This window comes from Diorhabda carinulata, chromosome 1, assembly GCF_026250575.1.
Source record: "Diorhabda carinulata isolate Delta chromosome 1, icDioCari1.1, whole genome shotgun sequence".
Lineage (NCBI taxonomy): Eukaryota > Metazoa > Arthropoda > Insecta > Coleoptera > Chrysomelidae > Diorhabda > Diorhabda carinulata.
The window spans coordinates 14,978,973-14,993,648 of record NC_079460.1 but is presented as its reverse complement, the minus strand read 5'-3'; the positions used below and the strand labels follow the sequence as shown (position 1 = coordinate 14,993,648).

The 14,676-nt window shown below is 30.6% G+C and overlaps 1 protein-coding gene across 1 annotated transcript in view; it reads left to right on the top strand.

The window, feature by feature from the left end:
* The window catches only part of LOC130898103 (uncharacterized), a 174,908-nt gene extending 161,861 nt beyond the window's left edge, over positions 1 to 13,047 (top strand). The window contains exon 4 of the mRNA XM_057807149.1: positions 11,054 to 13,047. Within this exon, the coding sequence (XP_057663132.1) occupies positions 11,054 to 11,057 (4 nt within the window). The 3' untranslated portion in view covers positions 11,058 to 13,047. The remainder of the gene's footprint in view (positions 1 to 11,053) is intronic.
* Positions 13,048 to 14,676: the final 1,629 nt, after the last annotated feature.

Sequence of the window (14,676 nt, the reverse complement as noted above, 5' to 3'; positions counted from 1 at the left end):
CATGTATACCAGTAACCATCACTCAACAAAAGTTGTACTGGGTAAATGTTAATTTAAAGAAGTACTAATATTCAAGACTTACTTCCTTAATCCTAATGTATGAGTTTAGTGGAGTGAATATACTATTATCCTTCTTCAGCTCTATATATCTGCTAATTTTTATCCTACGTTAAACTTTCTATCTCTTCCCATTGCTCACATCTTTATATTTCCTAATCATACTCTTCTCGGTCTTTTATTTTTTATATGATATATATATTTTTCATACTACTGAAGTCTTTCTCTTTCTGTTCTATCATGAATTTCCTCATCTACTGTTTGATCTCCTGATATAATTGAACTTTCGGGCCTACTCTCTATTTTTCTCTCCATTTCTATTGCTGCTCCTGTCTTGTCATTTTTATTATCATAATATTTGTTTCTGCTTGTTTTTCCTTATATTCTTATATTGATCTATTGAAACTTTTTAACGCCTTCTTGTTGTACATCTTCCGATTTCTTTTTTCAAATGTTTATTCTCTCTTATAATCACCACGTCGCCAGTAAAGTTTAGATATCGACGCTTCAGCTAGTACCCTCGCAAGCAGTGGTGGGATCTATATACATCCCCGTTGTACAATCAATAATATGGTTTCAAATGGTATTTTCGCTTAACTATTACATAATTATGTAATGTATGTTCATAAAGGGCTTGAATTAGTTTCATTATAATTGTTTTATTGACCTTCCACCTCCTACATTGGTACAGCTTCATGTGAATATTGTATTGAATGCATTCATTTTTCAGTCCATTTTTGATATTTGAACCAAAATCAACTTTTCATGGTATCTATGGATTTATTAATGGGACTAAATAATACATGATGCAATAGCCGCGAGAGCAGTTAAGACCACTTCCTAGGAGTAATAAATAAAAAAACGGAGTTGAAGTGTGCTGGCTTATATCTTAATAGTTGCAGATATAAGGAATCGCAACCAAACTAGCTGCAAGGATCAGACGAAACATACAGTTTTTTTCATTTATATATAATTATGTTTATATAGAATTGTGTATGTAGTATGGGGATCGCATAATTTTTTTTAGAAATGCCGTGCTCAACTTTTTTCTCATATTTCATGACATGAGATTCGTTTTATATTGACCTATAGCTTATAATTATTTTCACCATTTTCAATTGTAACGAAAATACGAAAGTTGAGGTAGGACAACGTAGATTGTCAAATTGAAAGTTATTCCTCTTGTATAAATAGTTTGAATTTAGTCAGAAGAACTTTACGTGAATATTCTAGAATTTCGAATTGGCTTGGATAGTAACAGGAGAGGAAAACAAGTTGACTAATAGAAATAGGAATTCCTGTTGAATCGTAGTGGGAATCCTAGTAGCACACAGTAAGTATATACCTAATTTTAGGTTATGGTAGCGACTAGTTTTTATTTTTTCCTATAAGTTGAAAGGATTACCAACATATTTTTGAAATCATCTTTTTTTTTCAATTTCCTGGCGTCAAAAGCAGTTTTCCAATATTTCATAATATCTCTTTTATTTTAATTTTTGTTGTCCAAACATAATTTGCCTACTATCAACACTCTCCTACTTATTGTGGCTAAATCTTATATTACTATTCAGGTAAACTGTCACTATATCTGTCTCATAATAATTAATTATACCAATCTCACAAAAACTGATTCTTGAAATGTAATAAGTATCTTTAGCTCGATCTTAATTGAAATTATGTTCCAGGTATCTGAAAAAACTGTAATGTGAAAGTAATAACATTTTTAAAAAGTCACTAAAAGAAAGAAAAAAATACATTCATTACATCATCCTCGTTGATTTTGAATTTATATGCAAATTTTTATTCAGGCCGAAATTACAATCGATAGATGACATGTACTGATTATAGAGTGATAGGAAACAAGAGTGACACAGGCAATTTAGTGGCATAAAGGAGCAGGGCCCGAATAAGAAAATTTCACATCCCTATAATCGATCTTATCACTACTTGTTTAACTTAAATTTTCTATCTATAAGAAAATAGAAATTATTTGTTTCCAGTCTTTGATGAGAGTAATTTAAGAAGGAAAGAGAAGAATGAAGAGATTTCAAATTTAAAAAAAAAGACATCTGTAAAATTTTCCAGTCAACTCTGTGCGACATATTAGTTCGTTAACAACATACGATTGTTCACAGTATATTTTTTCGTGCTCCATGTTATATGATCACAGAATTTAAATACAAGTTTTGCTCCGTATTAAAAAACAAACCAACTAGATTGTTACTGGTGATCAATCAGTTATAATCTTAAAATAAACTGTCAGTCGTCTCAACCTGATAACCAAGAAAAAGAAAAACTACGTACAGATAATTGACTTTTGCACTTGTCCTCATTTTTATAATATGGCTGTACCATAGCAACTTTTTTGGATATCAAATTTTCATTAGGTCTAATTTGAAATGCAGAAATATATGGCAATAACATTGGCAATATGAAAAACAACACTAAGATTGAAAGAACAATTCCCTTACCACTTGTCAAATTTGATTAAATGAAATTATTTATTTTATCGTATTGGAAGAATACACTTATAAAGGTGCATATTGTACTATAGACCTGTATTTTTCTTTAGTATATCATTAATATATCCTTCCGTTCTAACATCTAACGAAATAACCTTAACAGATGACGCCGTTGACAGAAGCAATCCTTTATTTCACTGTTATGGCTCACTGTTTTGTCTTTATATCCGTTTCTCACTACTAACACTTGTTTTCGAGCTATCCCAGTAATTAACTGACAATAAAGATTTAATATTCTTTTCCTCTTTTGTAGATTATTATTACATATTCAAAAAAATATATTTCTACTCTGGTTGTAGCTGTGCCACTTTATTGAACATATTTCAGTAGGGTGTACAGTACATACACTTCTCATCAAGTATGACAAATAAGAGAAAACTGTATCTAAGTAACGAACCGCATTTCTTCTAAATCAGTGTTTCTCAAAGTGTACTCCGCGGAGCACCAGGGCTCCGATAATGATGCGGAAGGGCTCCGCGAGTGGCTCCTACCAGTAAAGCGTAAAAAACCCCTGCCCCACAACAGTTCGTCTGATAGCGTTGTGCTTGCGAGAATTGCCGATCACAAGGGTCAATCGCTGGCTTGCATATAATTCTTTATCAATATATTCGTATTTTAAAGTCATTTGATACGCGTCACCAAAACTCAGGTTTGAGCGGATTGAGCAGGCTAATAAATTATGCTTCATAAATCGTATTCACAATTAGTTACTTATTCGTAAAAGTTTAATTATCTGCAATGGACCATTGGTTACTAACAGGAACATGCAAAAAATAGTGTACAACGACTTTGGAGGCACCAATAGAACCAACGCCTGGGCCCTCCAATGAAAGTATTGTTTTATAATCAAATTTTGTAAAGTAATGTAAGCTCCCGTTTCTTCTCTCTCTCTCTCCAGAGTAATTTGAAGTCGATAAGCCAGGTGGGCATAAAAGTAAATATATAAAAGAACACCATTCAAATGAGCCATTCACAACGTACAAAACAAGGCGATATGATAAAAATTATATAGTTTTTGGATTTATGGAAGTAGACGACAATCGCCCTCAATGTGTTCTAAATAAAATTTTACCCACTAGCTCCATGTACCCTACCAACTGCTTCGCCATTTCCAAACTTCATCCAGAATACAAGAACAAAAAGGTTAACTTTTTTGAACAATTGTTAAGGTAAAAAATATTCATGCGCCACGCATCGCAGACTGTTAATGGACATGCAACTGAGGCATCCTATTTTGTTTCATACAAAATTGCAATGGCTGGTGAAGCCCATACCATAGAAGAGAAGCTAATAAAGCCGTGTGCAATTGAATTGGTGAAATGTTTGTAAGATGAAAAAGCTGCAAAAGAGTTGTCAAAGATTCCACTTTCAAATGATACAGTGGCTCGCCGTATAAGAGGCTTGTCAGATTTTGTGAAAACGGAGTTATTTTCCCGTCTTAGAAGTCGTGATTTTGTTCTACAAATGGACGAGTCCACTGACGTAGCGGTATGAGTTCGAGCGTTCTATAGAGGAGGATCTTTTAATTTGTCAGGCGTTAGAAAGTAACACTACTGGGGCTGAAATTTTTAACTTGGTTAACAAGTATTTTATTAAAAATGATATTTTATGGGACAACTGTATTAATGTTTGCACTGATGGGGCAAAATCTATGGTTGGCTGCCGTTAGCCGTTAAAAATATGCCATTTTCATTAAAAACTGTCCTCGAAGAGTCTGTTCAAATAATAAACTTTATAAAGACTCGACCGTTAAACATGAGACTGTTTAAAAGATTGTGCGATGATATTTGAAGCCTTCATACTTCTCCACTACTTCACACAGAAGTTCGATGGCTCGGGGTAAAATACTACTTCGATTGTTTGAGTTACGAGCTGAAATTCATACTTTTCTTTTGGAACATCCTTTTGATTTACAAACAGATTGATTGATAAACACTGGTTGTTTAGACTTGCCTATTTAACAGAAATATTTTCTAAACTTAATGAAATTGATTTGTCCCTTCAAGGTAAACAGATCACAGTGTTTACAGCAAATGATAAAATAAGATCTTTTAAAAGGAAATTACAATTTTGGCTAAGTAGCGTTAAAAGTGAGGAGTTTGACTGTTTTCCGACATTAAAGGAATTTTGTGAAGAGACGAATACAGAAGAATTACCTCAAGCAATAGTTACTGATATTGCCAATCATCTTAGAAACATAGGAAGCTCGGTAACACAGTACTTTCCTAATGAATTGGGTACCAATCTGGAAAAGTATTTATGGGTTAAAAATCCTTTTCTTATAAATGAAAAGCCTCCAACTTTATGCTTTCAAGAATACGAAAAACTTATAGAATTGACTTCCGATTCTTCACTCAAACTAAAGTTGGAGAATCAACCAGTAGCAGAGTTTTGGTTCAGTCTTAAAGAGGAGTATCCAGAGTTGACAAAAAAAGCTATTTCTGTCCTTTTACCATTTGTAAGCACATACCTTTGCGAAACGGGATTTTCTTCATATATTTGCACCAAAATTAACTACCGCAACCGCTTGAATGCCGAACCAGATATTAGGTTACAGCTATCTTCAATAAAGCCAAATATTAAAGAAATTTGTAAAAATAAAATACAATATTATTCATCACATTAGTCTTGTTACTACATACACACTAAAAATAAAAATATGCATTTTTTACTTGGTTTTATTATTTTAATTTTACTCCTACTTATTTTTACATTTCTTCAACTAAATACCATACGGGGCTCCGTCATATTTGATTAGACTATATAGAGGCTCCGCCATCAAAAAAGTTTGAGAAAGGCTGTTCTAAGTGATTGAATTTTAGTAATAAAATTCACTTATCTTAATTAATTCATTAATTTATTGTGGAAGATAATTTTTTTTTTGATATAACTTCACGAAAATGGCCATTTCGGATCTGTAAATGTTTAATAAAGCGAGTACGTAGCAAATCCGGCAACGTCTCTATATCAGTTTCTATTAAGAACGTCTAAGGACAAGACCTCGGCTTATACGAATCTGCAATTTGCATGTTAACTAGATATCATCTTGAAATATCGACATCAAGAGAACATGTGCAGGAACCTACTATATTAAGAACATCATTGTAAGTTCGTAAAATCTTCTACTCGATTATAAATTAGCATCTGAAATAATTTTTTTAAAACCGAGAAGATATAAATATATATTATATATAAATCTAATATATATGAAGATGATTATTCTGGGGTAGTGACAAGAAAATACCAAAGGGTATTTACTCTCTTCATTATATTTTACCAGCTTTAGAATAACTATGTAGTCACCCTCGAGGAGTAGAATTACGGTCATGAATATAAAATAAAAATATTTTTATACAGAAAAATTAAAAATCACTCACGTTAATCGATTGAAATTCATGGAATCAAATTTTATATACAAAATTTTCTATTATTTTATATATATGGTCATCATTGAGATGAAAGAATGAGCTTCAAATTTTGGCGAACGTACCATCCGTTCACCAAAATTTGAACAGCCTACTCAAATCGTATGAGTGGAACATTTCTCCTTACCGACATCCAGAGCACTTTATTACAAATATGCTGAAACTAGTTTACTCCATGATTTCCTCACCCTCCAATATTTTCAGTTCAACAAACGTAACAATGATTCCCTTGTCTCAATGCGATAAAATTTGTTCTTTCCATTTATTTTCGATTAAAGATAATATATGTATTTGAATTATATTTTTCTCTCTCATACCTCATATTCACATATCTAATAGTTCGTCCAAATTTTGTTAATTCTCATACTGAATTTCCATGAACTTTTAATAATTATTCCATTATTTTAATTATAAAATTACTCTCTTCATTACTATTAACTATAAATTCTCATTCGTGTTACCTTACTAACAGATGAAATTACTAATGATAATGATAATGTCACAATTTTATCTCAACAGACAACAACATTATAAAACATTTATAAATATTAACAATTGGCTAGCGTACCTCGGCCAGGAAAAATTAAATGCAAATAACATTTATTTTTACTAATAAAGTCACTTTCGCAATAAAAGGCGTTTATAACATAACTGGAGGAATGCCACATTTTGGATATGGCAAATTCATATGTCGTCGCGACGCAAACTAAAAATAAATGTTTATTGTGAGGAATTCAAAGGATTCTTTTAAATTATCTGTTAATCTCGATGACAATTTGTATTTGAATTTTTTTCAAAATACTCTTTTTCACGAGCTGGAAGTATTACCAATGGACCATGCAATAAATAAGTGGTTTATGTGAGATAGCGGACCACCACTGTTTTGGTGCAAAATTATTTGAACAGTTTTCTTGTAATTGGATAGAGAAAGAAATTGAGTATCCATGAATGAAATCCTGTGAGTCCATTTAAGATAATATTAAAAGTATTACAACTTTGGCAGCACGTTCGGTTATACAGGATATTTATATTTTGTGTTATTAAATCTTCTGAAAATCACCACTATTTTATTATTTATTATTTTCTTTTTGACTAGAAACTATGTCTTGATTGCATTGAATAATTCTCCAGCTGCTCTATTCCTTTCGTTTATCTCTTGTTCCAGTTTTCCATCTTGTGTTAGTGTCATGCCAAGGTATTTGAAGCTTAAGATCTTCTATATATTCGAATCTTTTAATTTTATCTATGTGTCTTTTTGTTCTTCCTATTCCTCTATCTAGCACTATAGTAAATAATAATTGGGTTAGTATACATATTAGTATATGTATACTTTATATTAGGAGGGTTAGTTTATTCACCCTCGTGAAATTTCTATTAATATACTTATTATATTATATCTTGCAGTGGGCCCATTTAAATTCAATTGCATTAAATTCGCAATGGTCGGGTAGTAGTCTTAAGACTTCATGACCACTTCATTCATTCATAAATGACATATACATTTTTTTTTCAGTTAATTTTGCAATTTCAGGTCTTGAAACGATTTCATTAAATTCAACATTGGTGGCTTCTAATCACGTGATAATTTTGACGAAGTAGAAGGTTGCTTTTATGCAAGTATACTATGATAAGGTGTATTGTCCATTACTATTGACGACGGTTCTTTTAAATAAGGAATTAACTGTGTCTCAATCTACTTTGTAGGTAAATATTTCACAATTCATTTTACCGTGGTAATCTGACAACGATGATTTAGAGGAAAACATTAAACTGGTATTTTCCACAAATTTCATTTAATAACCAGCGTGAAGAATAATAAAAAGTTTAGCGTTGATACTTCCAGGTTTACGTATGCTTTTAATATTATTGTCCTGCCAAGAAGTTAATTTGTTCCCTTTGGCAAATATCCATGTTTCATCTACAAATATAACTTGTCTTAAAAATATATTATCACGTTTTTCTCTATATTTTCGAAGGAAACATGCTCTTCGGGAGCAATATTTGTTCGTTCTATCAATGCTATTATATTGTCTATACTCTTCTGTTTTCTTCTTTTTTATATTTAAATCTCAAATGATTTAATGATAGAGAGCTACTTCCAATAGAAAGAATCTCTCCATTTTTCAGTTCGTCATTTATGGTTTTGACAGTAATATGTTGCCCTAAAAAATAAAAAGTTTAAAACTACCTAATTTGTATAGCTAAATATATTCTATTTTCAACATCTAACCCTCTGAAGTAACTGAAGTTACCAATTTTTTCTATAAGTGGGTGATTCCGTTCTAACTGTGATATTCAATGTCCTGTATTGTTTTTTTGTACTAGTCATTAATTAATAATCAATTAATAAAAATTTTGTGTTAATTGAATAATTCTTAAGATATTTAAACATTATTTTTATACAATATAACTTGCCACTTAAAGAAAACTTATACTACATCACTTGAATGTCAGTACCGTGTCATGTCCATTCCTAGAATTTACCGATAAATTATTAATTTTTTTTGTCGTAACAAATGATTTAAACTAATTACCTTATAAATTCTAATGTTTATGATCAAACTGAGGAAAATTGATGCACTTGTTGTTTAATATCTTAAGTTACCATGTCAGTACCGTGGATAAATGAGTCAGTACCGTGGAACTCAAAATCCGACATTTGTGTCTTGCTCGTGATACTTTGAAGTTGTAGTAAATTCCTCTTAGAGTTTTATTTTTACAGTAAAATAGATGAATAATATGCATAAAAAAGTTAGAAAAGTTAAATTTTAAAATCTTGAAATTTTGAATACAAAAAATCACAGTTAGAACGGAATCACCCAAGTGTAGATATCAATTTTTACCGCATGGAAGCAAAATCATGAAATGACAAGACTCAGTAACTCTACTATCAAACTAACATTAAATTAACAGAATTTGAAATACCGCACTAGCAATGGGTGAAAAATCACAAATTCTACGTGCACTGTGATGTGTAATCCTAATTTTCCTTAATTTTATTTATATAACTATAAGCTGAAATAATCTAATGATTAAGAAAATGGGACGGTATTGGATTATTGTTTCACTTGTTGATTTACTTATTTTGTTCATACATATTATAATATTAGGTTTTCCGTACTGTGGTGTTGTACGTTGTACTTTCATTTTTAATCGAGGTGTCCCACTGATTGGTGTTGGGAAAGCTGGATTATTTTCCTTCCTTTTTTAACGGAACATAGTGTTATTACAGATATTTTCAGGGCAGTTATTACTTTCTGAAATATAATATAAATGAATTATCCTTAAATGTTAACTTTAGTATAATATCTCCTGAACAGGATAACAATTTTGAAAATTCTATGAAGATTCACAAATTGTGAGAAAATATAAACACTATTCACTACTAATAAGTAGTAACATAGGCATTGTAATCTTTCCGTCTTACGGTATCTTAGATACTATGAAATGTCAAAAATTTACAAGTTGGCGATGTATTATTTTCTAACTCATAAAAAATTAAATAAATGGCCAAATTTGTTCTTAAAAGAAATGATTTTAACAATAAATACATTTGTAATCCAACATTTCCTAAAAATAACACTTTATGGAGCGATGAAAAATTTTTTTTGGTCATCCTCAGTAACAAAAATAAATGTACGTTTGGGTTGGTATTTTTGGGAAAATTATTATTGGACCACTATTCATTGAAAATCGCAAAATATACTTCATGAAATAGATGACCCCTTAATAACAATTAGTTTGAAAAATCAAATTGATGCGGCTGGTAATAGGATTCTCCCACATCAGCTTAATCACTTACAAATGGAATTCCACCACAGTTAGTTTCTTACAGTTAAACAGTGACTAGTAGAGAGCTTGGTCAAAGAGGAGCAACGAAATAGCCATCACGATCGCCTCTACATGTCTTCCTATAAAATCTAGAACTTGTTGTTCATTAAACACAGCCCAGATACTTGGAAGAGAAGAAGAGACACTGATAGGAAATGAAAAACAACTTTTCAAAAATTTGTTAAAATTATTACATTATTTTATACGTTAAATGGCAAAATATTTGTTACATGATATAGATTATCCTCCCAGACTTACCTAATTGCTTACTATATTCATACGGTTAAGTTGGTGACATTCATACTGAATACACTTTTTACATATACACCATCCAATACACCAATCCTTACTATTACAAGTTGTCGTCTTCAGAGACTGAAAGTAAACTGGTTTACCTGGTTTCGATAACCAAGTTATCGTCTTCAGAGACTGAAGGTAACCTGATTTACTTGGTTTCGATAACCAAGTTATCGTCTTCAGAGACTGAAGGTAAACCTAGTAAACCAGTTTAACTTCAGTCTCTCAAGACGATAACTTGTTTATCGAAATGCGCGTCAAACAGTGTAATTGTGAGTGTTGGTGTAATGGTGATGTAAATAGTGTATTCAGCAGATTTATGAGGTAGTTATTCCCGTTACGCCTATCATATCGTTGTTTCTTTTTACGATTACTACTGCCAATTTAAAGAAACTATTATATATGTCTAGTTGGTCTTGCGAAGAAGAAAATCCTATGTTGTTATGTTTGATTTCTTTTGATAAAAGATGTAGGATGTAGAAAATGTATGCTCGATAAATCGTTGCTTGAGTTACGTGATGGAAGATCTCCACCATTTCTACTATAATTCAGTATACTACTCCTCAACATTTTAATAATGAAAAACCTGGTGGTACTATAATGATTGTCTAGACAAGTATAGATTATTCACTCTGACAATTTGACTTAAGGCTTGGTTAAGATTGGCTAGTGTCCGACATTGACATTAGGTCTGAGTTTGATTGATCATAGATCAAAATTTTCAAATGCAGCATATGATTGATATAAAAACAAATGTTATCTTAGTAGAGTAGCAAAAGGTAAGAAGCAAACAAAAATGTAATAGAAGAAATAACGGTAGATACAAACTTGGAACGATATTCATCAAAATAATAGTTCGAACCTTTGAATCTCATATATCCTGTTAAACTGAATAAATTCACAATTGCTTTTTATTTTCAGGTAAGAAATAATATGCAGTACTTCTCTCCTGGTGAATTGTAAGTAGATACTGTATTTTAAGAAAATCATGGAACAGTATGTCACATAATTGAATGAATATCTCAAAAAAAAAATTCTCGATTGATGTGAATATTCATCCAATAATTTAATATTTGTTGATTTTTAGAACAGAGTGAATTGTAGATTAAGCATTAGAAATAATACAATTTGGCAATTTTACGATATTTCACTGGCATTCGCACAATTTCACAACTAAATAATTTGTCAATAGTAATAGAAAAAATAAAAGTCACAACACATATTCATTCAATTTCTATAACAATAATTTGTTTTCTAATTTATTGGTAATATATCTGAAGAATTTTATATATTCTGTTTAAGACAATTTTAACGAAATTTACTTAAATTTTCACATATGATATCCAGGTAACGTTAAGAGTTCACACATAGGGTGCTTCAAAATTAAATTCTACAGTACGTAGAAAAATTTGAAATGAACAAATGGCTTGAGAAGATCTGCAAATGATTTTTTTAATCCTTCGTCTTATTTTGTTATTTTCGAAATATCTTTTGCAACGTTGCTGTTATGGTTTTGTTGTTAAATAACTGACACAGTATTAAAGAGGAAGAATTAGTTGCACAAACCGAAGCAACATTCATATTTTTAACAGTTTACTTCTGATTCTGTATACCGTATTTTTTTAATCTATCGTTTTCCATGGCAAGTTTTTATTGTCGGACCCTTTTCGGTGTAACATTTATAGAATAAGTGAATATTGAAAATAATTTTTCTTTTATGCAGAGTTTAAAAGAAATCGACAGATAATTTCAGATAGGCTCTTGGATCAAAACGAGACAAAAAATTCCTGAACCAATCTGGGTTTCAGTTTCCTATTTGAAAGGATTTCTATTTGATTTATCATTTGTTTACATTAAAGAAAAAACATAAATGACATCAATAAGCTCACAAAAGTTAAATATCGAAAATATGCAAACCACGTTAAATATTGAAATAGAAAATAGAAAAATTCGTTCAATGCAATTGCAAACTCTACATCCAAGAAAAAGGCACAAACTGGAGAATCAGTTATGAATCAATACTTGTTGGAACATTGGGTATCACAATCGCATTGTTTTTCTGATTGCCCAAATTGGATATACTCATGATTCAAACTATTTCTGACTGTTGTTACAACAAATCTTCAATATAGAGCTATCTGATTCATTTGACTAGGTTGAACATTACCAATAAAACTTAATCATTATTCTTAGGATTAAATTCACGAAATATGACAATACATGTATAAATATGCAGAAAACGGCACTAACGAGCAAAATGCATAGATATTAGTTATTTAAAAAAACTGACAAACTATTGATAGTAACATGTTGAACGTAGTTGGATAGGTAACAGTAGTTCGATCCAGACAAAAATTAGTTTTCTGTTGGTTAACATATGAAATTTCATATTCTGCTTTCGTGAATGAGCAGGGTAAAAATGGAATATTTCAAGTGTATTTCAAGTATAAATGGAACATACTAAGTACCGAAAATAGAGAATTCTCAAGGTATCAAGTATACAGAATGCATTCATGAGGGCAAGGTTATTCCAAAAAACACTGTCAAATTAGCATAATAGCTCTTTTTAATTGAAAATAAAGTTTCGGTCACTATCCTTGATCACTTGAGTTTGGATCATCCTGTATAACTTGGAAGCCGTAAAAAATCAAATATCAAATTTTAAAATAATAGAATCACGCATATGACACGAGTAGTTCAAAATATATTTTACCCTGATTTTATCCAAAAACTACAAAAAAAAATTAGATTATCATCACTTCGGGAAAGCTGTTTCTCCAAATCAAGGAATAAAAGACCGATACTTGAGATTCACGGTTCATTATTGGTATGTTTGAAGGGATTGCGAATTAAGGGCCATAGCCCCAAAGAGAGTAGTGAATTGCAAATAATTCAATAACGGATGAAGGGTGGAGAGAAATTCTGCAAAGCTAGTGTCTTAATACACATCATAATACTTCCTTGCAATTTCCTATAAGACCCTGAGTTTTGTGATTACAAGAAAGGGTGACGGAAAAGGGTAAATCCTGCGAGACTATATACCGGGAAAGCAATTTCAATTTAATACAAAAAAATTCATACAATTCTATTTCTAACGTTACTATATTCTTAAATTCTTAAAAATCTATATATTAGAATATATATTTTTCTATTTTGATAGATTAACAAAAAAAACTGATGAGACCCTAGGGAGATCTGAGATGATCTCTCCATTACTTTTATATTATTATTATATTTAATATAATATTAACGAATATATGTTTGTTTGCAATCTGTAAAATCTTTCATGTTATTGAGGACGATATTGAGGACCTATGAAACAAAATAAACTCTTATAGAGGATTTTTCAATTTATTTGATAACATTTTCAAGAAATATTTCATAATTATCTCATCAGTTACTCTCTTCTGGGATGTTTCTAATGTCGTGCCTGTTGAGGAACAAGGAACTAGGTATACTTGCTGTCTTTTCGGAGATCATCGAAAGTTTGTTAATAAAACCTTTCCAATTATAAATACAAGTATATTGATAATGAATCCGTTGATAATAATTTTTATGATGTTAAAACTGAATGAGTTTTCTTTCCTATAAGTTCAATTTTGAAAGTTCAATACATATTTTTATGCGCTATATATCTGTTAGTGCCTAAGTAATAACAGATATAAAGTTTATTATACATTTTTATATAAGTTTATTATACATTTTTACGAGCTGATAAAATCACAGATTTGTTGAATATATACTTTGTATTTATTTTGGTGAGACTGTGTCTTATTTCGCTTTAAAAGCTTGCATAACGTAGAACAAGTTTAATTACAAAATATCAATGAATATTAATTGGGAATTATACCGAATTGGTCACCAGATAAGCAATAGATTCTTTAAAGTAAAATTAAGGGTTGCTGAAAAATACGGAACGAATTAAAATATTTTTTTTTTTTCAATACAAAAGACCTTGTTTTTAACTAATTTGCTACGTTTTATAATACTATAATGTCAAAGAACTCACCGATTATCGATCAATAAATACAAACTAACTATTGTTCATCCAAATTGTTGTAGGCCACTATACCACTGGATAATCCTCTTCTTACTCATTTAATTTGAAATCCGAATCTTAAAATGAAACGCAATTTTTTTGTCCTATATCAGAAGTAAATTATAAGAAAGGTTGCCAACAATTAGTTATTTGATATTAAGACAATGTGCTAACATTGGTGTTAGTTAGGTATTCATTAAATTCTTTCAAAATTATAGTTCCAGCCTCGTAGAGGCTTCATGTATATTAGAGATAGAATTTTTGTCATACAGGGTCACTTACTGATCATAAAAATAATTATGAAAATAGACTTAAGACTGAAGCCGCAGATGTAGCAATGTTAGGTCATATTAATTTAGGTACAAGTCAAGAAAAGTTTCTTTTTTTCGGGCATTGCAGTTGGTAGCGATTTTAAAACATCATGAATTTCATCCTCACAAGATACATTTATTACAGGAGATTATGAACAATAAAATACGTACTTTTTCTTCAATATTGATTTCAG